This window comes from Plectropomus leopardus, chromosome 5 (assembly GCF_026936395.1).
Source record: "Plectropomus leopardus strain MGB_pleo_1.0 chromosome 5, ASM2693639v1, whole genome shotgun sequence".
Classification (NCBI taxonomy): Eukaryota; Metazoa; Chordata; class Actinopteri; order Perciformes; family Serranidae; genus Plectropomus; species Plectropomus leopardus.
In genome coordinates, this window is record NC_142180.1 from 32,695,142 (window position 1) to 32,702,288 (window position 7,147).

At 43.2% G+C, this 7,147-nt stretch overlaps 1 protein-coding gene across 1 annotated transcript; it reads right to left on the reverse strand.

Annotated features, from left to right (window-relative positions):
* Positions 1–1,639: 1,639 nt before the first annotated feature.
* Positions 1,640–4,005, reverse strand: rasl11b (RAS-like, family 11, member B). Its single transcript, XM_042482266.2, has 4 exons — positions 3,688–4,005; positions 3,520–3,576; positions 3,332–3,408; positions 1,640–2,841 (listed from the first exon to the last, which is right to left on the reverse strand). Exons 1-4 carry the CDS (start codon positions 3,800–3,802, stop codon positions 2,341–2,343), a joined length of 750 nt encoding a protein of 249 aa, XP_042338200.1. The 5' UTR covers positions 3,803–4,005; the 3' UTR covers positions 1,640–2,340.
* Positions 4,006–7,147: the final 3,142 nt, after the last annotated feature.

Genomic DNA, 7,147 nt, shown 5'->3' on the forward strand with positions numbered 1-7,147 from the left:
CATACACAATGCTCAGTTAAAAGCAGGCTGACCGTGCGAACTCTTCACAGAGGCTTTGTGTTGTGATGGCGAGAATACACACTCTCTGTTGGTGCCCATTCACACCTCGCCACATCATATGGTGACAAAGAAGAGCGGAATAATTAACAAGTCGTTTCACACTGTCTGCTATGGCTGCTAATTTGCTCACACATTAAGCTCACCTACACCCTCCTGCCCCCCCTACACACACCTCACACACACGCACACACCTCTCCCATTTTTTCTCTATTCTCTCCTACGTGAATCACCTCAGCTAGAGCTCAGCAATTTCACCCACCTACACACCTGAATCGATAGTCGACAAGAGTCTCCCACATTTTGTAAAACAGAGAGAGCAAAAAATCCTTCTGACAGGTTGGAACAGGATATTCAGGCTTAATCACTAATTAGGTTTCTGGATTGTAAATAAGCAGATCTCTTAACATAATAATAACACACATTCTGTTTTATTGGAAAAGTGTTCATCATTTTCTCCTCGTCTTCAGGGAGTTCTGCAATTCTCAGAAGAGTCCCCAAGAAAAACTAACACGAACGCTTCAAGTGTTGTTGGCTCAGGCTATTTCAACAGCTTTTTTTTTTAAATCAATTTCATCCTCTGGGGTCGCGGATAGAGCTGCAAGAAAAGGGCGGAGATTTCATTTCGACATGTGGGAGGGACACGTGAAAGTTGGGGTTTGGGATTCACCCCCAGGAAATTTTGAGTGTCGAGCATTTAATTTCCTTCATTCTGGTGAGATTTTATCAAATAAAAGCTCTCTGCTAGTGTCATGTTTTTATTTGGGGGGGGGGGGCAAATGCACATGTCCCCCCCAGCCCCCCACCCCAAATCTACACCTATGACAAATACAATTTTAAAAATTTTGATTATTTTAACAGATACTGTGATTTCTATATAAATTGTATTTTTTTAGGGGAAGTTTAATCATTTTTGCTTTTTAGTTGCACTGAAAAAAAACCCAAAGTTTTTATGACAACCAAACGAGCATGTTCCTTCACGTCTGATTATGAATTATAAGATGTGGTATCTCTGTGGTACCTGAATGCTTTATTTTTTGTTGTGTAACATTTTAACTGTATTTTGAGGACAAAAAGTAACACCTTCAACACTTATTACATGCTACGCAAGGTGTTACTTTTTTTCCTCAGAGTATGCTGTTTTTTATTGTCTTCCCCCTATGTGATGTGTGTATAATTATTCTCTCTCAACACATTTTACTTATCAAAAATTGACATTGCACTTGGCCATGTTCCGATTTTGATATTTGGATTCATTGTGCAGCCCTAGTCACAGACTTCACCAGAATTTTAGCTGCAAATAGTCCTTCAGACCTGAGAAGCTGCTGCACAGTCATGCTTTTGTCTTCAATGCTATTCATTTCTGCTGTTACCAAAGCATTTTGTAACTTCTTCTGTGTGAGTCATCCCTCTCACAGCAGCAGTGATGTTTCTCATTGTTTTGTTGAGCCAAGGTCATCACATAAGCTCAGAAAACACTCTTCATAAATGCACATGTGCTTGTTCCTGCTGTCAAATGGACGTAATCAAACTGCTGAATGAAAAACCAGAGACATATTCAAATTCATCATCATTTTTATTGTGAGCAAAAAAAGTGAATTTGTACCAAATAAATAACAATAGGCCCTTTGGATCATTTTTTGTATAAAGTGCATCAGTGATAATAACCACCACACGCTACATACTGTGTCTGTCCCCCTGCTACAACCCCCCCACCCCAGTTATCCTCATCATTCTGTCATGCACAAGGATGATTCTGAATGCTGCAAAAATATACTGCAGGCATTGACACACAAGAGACCGACACACATAGCTGCACAGAGCCTTGGCTCAAGTATCTGGTATAATAATACCAGTGTTTAGCGGTGCCATGTAGTGGCAGTCTGAATACAGAAACGACACAATAGGCAGCACAGCTAAAAATACGCGTCCTTCAGCGCCGCTGTTGCCAGGAGAGCTTGATTTACAGTTTTTGATTTTATATGCAGTTTTGGGTTCAGTCACACAGCTGCGTCTGTGTCCTCAAGTGTCGTTTCTCCTCCTGAACCTCCTCGCTGCTCCTCCTCACACTTGCATCTGACAGGACAGACACCTGCCACTTACGAGGCCATTACCTCTGTCAAGATTCATCAGCCTCTAGATGTTTATTTCACATCTTCAGCCAGACTGACACAGGACATCATTGGAGAAGCATTAATCTTCTCTGTCCTCTTTTTTCCTTTTCCACCCTCAATGCTTTCTTTCTTTCTGTAGCCACTCTGGACCACTTTCAGCTTTTCATCCTCACACCGAGGTGACAGTCCTCACTTTGGCCGACAGCGCCTGCTTGAAGCGCCTCTTCAGGTCTTGCATGTTGGGCGACTTTGGCCTCGGGATGAGAGGTGAGCGCCTCTTCTCCGTGACGGCGCTGGCAGAGTTGTGAGAGGAGTTGGGGGCAGCGGGAGGCGGCTGCTTGGCGAGCTGGCAGCACAGCCGGTGGAAAGCTTTATGCACCTGGCTGTAGTCCTCACTGGCCGACACTTCGTAGAAAGAGCAGCCCAGCGTTCCTGTCAGCGAAGGGCCCTGCTGGGAGTCGACCTGCCTCAGGTGCAGCAGGTCCGCCTTATTGGCCAGCAGGATCACCGGAGGCATATTGGCACCTCCGGTTCGAACAACCAGCTGGTGCAGCTGATCGATCAAATCGAAGCTGCGGCGGTCTGTCACGCTGTACACCAGCACCACTGCGTCCGCCCACTGGATGGAGCAGGTCACATGATCTGGTAGATTGATGCCATTATCAGTCAACTGCAAAAGGAAAAGGAACACTGATTAAAACACCCACTCAGAGACATTTTAATCATTTTCTGTTTCCCTGACTTTATGCAACTGATCTTTTGTAATGACTGGAATGCTGACGGAGGCAGACAGGAGCTATAAGGTTTCTGCTTTACAGAACAGTGAGGTGTGGGTGATTGAGGAGTCTGGACCAGGATCAGGGTATCATTTACCCTGGCCTCAGACATCCATTAGCCTAAATAGGAGATTAGACAGCCAGACTGAGGGGCTCTGCTTTAGGAGAATATATACATACACACACGCTTTGGTTTTGGATTTGTGCCCAGTCAAGAGAGGCTTGTATAATTTTAACAGCCAGACAGTGAATTAGATTATATTATCTCTGTATTGGATTATTCTCAATGGATTTTCATATGTTGAACACTGAGGGCTCAGTTTCCTTTAAGGAAAATAAATAATCTGTCTGTTTTCTGTTCTAGAAGAGGGGAAAAAATCTTACCTCCACACCAGGAGTGTCTTGAACCTGGATGGTCACTTGCTCTCCATCCACTTGGACCTCTCTGGAGTACAGATTACCTGCGCGCACAGAGGAAAGAATTTAGCACCACACATTTAAAAAAAAACAAACAATAATAATAATATTTTGGCCATTTTCATCCTCAGAAAGTGCGCTGCTCAGTTACTCACCAGCATTTCTCTCGTAATCTCCGATGAAGCGCCTCGTTAGGAACCTGACCACGAGCGCTGAAAGGAATAAGAAGCGCACTATTAGACAATTATGTCACTAAGTTGAAGACAATACATCAATACAAGACGCTGCGAGTTACAAGGCAAACATTTGATATTTTTTCTTACCTGTTTTTCCAACTCCGCTGCCTCCTATCACAGATATTTTAATAACTCGGTTTGGGACCGAGCATTCAGGCGCTGAATATTCCGCAATGGTCGTCATGTTCTGGATGAGACGCATTTTTTTCGTTTGTCAGTTCCGTCTAAATAAGCAAAATAGAAACTTGCCCAAACTGTTTCGACGCTACGGACAAAGCCTTGAGATAAAACGGATGGAGTTAGTCCTGTTTCGCTCTTGGTGTGGTGCTGTAAAGGTGAAATAACTCAGCAGTGGTGCGGTGCGGATGCAGGAAGCAGTGCGCTGAGAGAGTGAATGCTGCTGCGAGAGAAGCGCTCGCGGCTTTTATAGCGCTCCAGCGGCACTCACATCTGATTGGCCGCTGGTTTCCCCCTCCCTCGTGCGCCTCCGCCTACACGTGGATGTGTGAGCTACACACAAGCGAGAAATGCTCCTGCAACAGGTGGGACCGCTGGCTGGGTTTCCTGACAAAACAGCCTTTCTTATAGAAGAGGGAAGGCAAAAATAGTTTTTTGGGGGTTTTTTTTTGCTTTAAAGCTGTTGTCATATTGTATTGAAAACAAAAATTCAGCTAATTTTGTTGTGAAACAGTTCCCCCAATTAGTCTGCTAAAAAATAGGTTGCCTGCATTATTTCAGCATTAGTCACATTCGCAAAATACAATCAGCTCCTTTTTTTCTTAGACGTGCTTTTTGAGTCTCAACCATAACAACAGTTTTGTCACTAGGCAGGTTTCCATTAACCCCTAAAATAACACAAATTGAAATTGTGAATTGCCTAATGGAAACATTTCAGTTTTGAGAAAACTCTCATTATCACATGAAGTGGTATCGCATGCAATTTGAAAAAGGCATATTTCTCAAAACTGCAATCAAAACACTTTTTTTCGCTTTTGTAGGACGCATGATTCACAACAAAGAGTGTTGGTAGGAACTGGCTCCCTCAGGCATGATGCAGCAGCTACAGGAGGTGTTATTGCATCACTCTTCAAAAGTTGAGGGATCATCTGGAAGTTTTGAGTCAACAATTCCTCTGAGAAATCGTGGACTATCTCCTCCCAGAAATCCCTCATAAGTGGCACTCTCACATAAACTATACTGGCAGCTGTAGTTGCTAACATGCTGCCATTATTTTACAGTGTCACTATCAAAAATAACATCAACAGCATATTACAGTTAAAATATTACAGTATTCTTCAGTAGAATGTGAGGTTTACAATGTAATATTGGCTCCAAAAGGCATCCAGTGTTTTACTGTATTTTTCCAAAAACTGGACATTACTGTAAGAATTTTGCAGTATTTTTACAGTATATAATCAAGTCACTATTATGTAAGCAATGGGTTTTAACCAACGTGCTGTCTGTCCAGGCTATTTTAACAGCTTTTTTGTCAAATTGAGTTTTCGGTGTCAGACTGCAGCAGGATTTTAGCTGCAGACCTGAGAAGTGTCTATACAGTCATGCTTCTCTTATCTTCAACGCTATTCATTAGTGTTGTTATAAAAGTATTTTTTAACTTTTTCTGTGTGAGTACCCCCCTTCACATCATCATGATTATCATTGTTGTGAACCCAAGGTCATCACATAGGCTCAAACAGTGACAGTTTTGAGATGCACTGTCTGCCTATATACATGTTCCAGCTGCCAAATGCACATATGCAAAGTGATAAATGAAGAAGAATTAGCCTCAAAATACAATCAGCTGCTTTTTTAATGCATGTTGTCATCAGTTTATGTAGCCCGTGTAAAAAACAACAGATGTTGACCCAAAGTGCTTTCCAGTGGAGGCAGATAGATTACCTGCTTCAATGAATCCTTGATGAATCCTGTTCAACCACCCAGTGTTGTGTTGCAGCTGGTAACCTGTTCAGACATGCCTACACTTGTGAATCTTCCACACAGGGGGTTAATGGCTGCTGATGCTGCCCCCCCCCAACAGACACACACACACACACACACACACACACACACACACACACACACACATACCTTACAAGAACTCATGCAAGCATTTATGCTGCACATGTGAGAGCGACCTGCCCTCCACTTCCAGGATTGACCCAATATTTCAGCCAGCAATCCCAGAACAGCTACAAAGAAATAAAATAGGTATCTATTTTGGGAGAGCATTGCAACATAATAAAACATTGTTGATATATTTCACATGACAACTCAGTTCAGCAGCTGCTCTCCGCTCTGATTTAACCTGTACCATCTCTTTGTCCCACTTTTTTCTGTCGTCTTTGTCTCATCTCCTGCAGGCCTCCCTCCCTCCCTTCCTCCACCCGTCTTTCATTCGTGCTCATGTGCTCTGAGGTATTTTGGCATCCAGTGCTCCTGTGATTATGGTCTGGTATGTATTTTTGATAAGAGTGCTGATGACAGGCGACTGTGCTGAAATATGAAATTAGTGCCCAGGTTTCGTGAGCAGACGTGGTTGCTAGGTGTGTACTCATGCACACACACAGTTATTCCTGTAACCACATCACAGTGAACTCCACCCCGGCAGCATTGTGGGGAGGCCAAGTCTGTTCTCTTGCTAATACTAACTAAATACTGTACATACTTGCATTTGATGACATGCAAACTTGATTCTTTTAGAGCAGTGATACTCAACTTATGGCCCGTGGGCCAAATCTGCCCCCCATCCCAAACCATTTTATTACTAACATTAACAATAAAGTAATTCACACTGGAAATTGTTTTTGTACTTCTAGTATACATTAAGCTGCCAAAGTGCATAAAACAGCACCAAAATAGAGCTTGTTCAACAAAAAAGTGCCCATGCAGGATCCCCCGCACCCACAACAGAGGTCCAAGCTAAGCTTAAATCCTGGAGATGTCCTAAAATCCTTGAAATGTGCTTAAATCCTAGAAATGTCATAAACATCCTAAAGTTCTAGAAATGTCCTCAAATCATAGAAACATGTATGGGGCTGCTGCAGCTGGCCCCTGGCCTTCTGTCGTTTTGCAAAAGTGGCCTCCAAGAAAAGCAAGCTGAGTAGTAGCTTTACTGCAGTTTTCGGGTGCAGATTTAGCTCAAGCTCTTGCCTTTTTAAATGAATGGTGTGAGGTGTCACTATTTTAAAGCCCACGCTGCAGCGTATTTGTTACAGGGAGAGATAAAAGGCATCATTGTTGCTCCCTCCTCTAGCGACCAGAGGACAAGGCTAATGATGACAGATAATAATGAGAGGGCTGAGAGGCGGTGTTTCTGTTATCCTCGTGACGGGCCAGGATCAGCTCAGAAATGCTGAGTGACAACAGAAGTCAAAGCAAAAGAGTGGCAACTTAAAACTGATCATGATGGAGAGTGGCATCACTTTTTTAATATCTGGAAAACAATGTTTAAGTGGTGATGATTCGTTTCACACTGCAGTGCAGCAGCTCCACTAAACTCCACTGTCTGCTTATGTGTGCCTTCACTTTCCCTGAGGGAGGGCTGGAG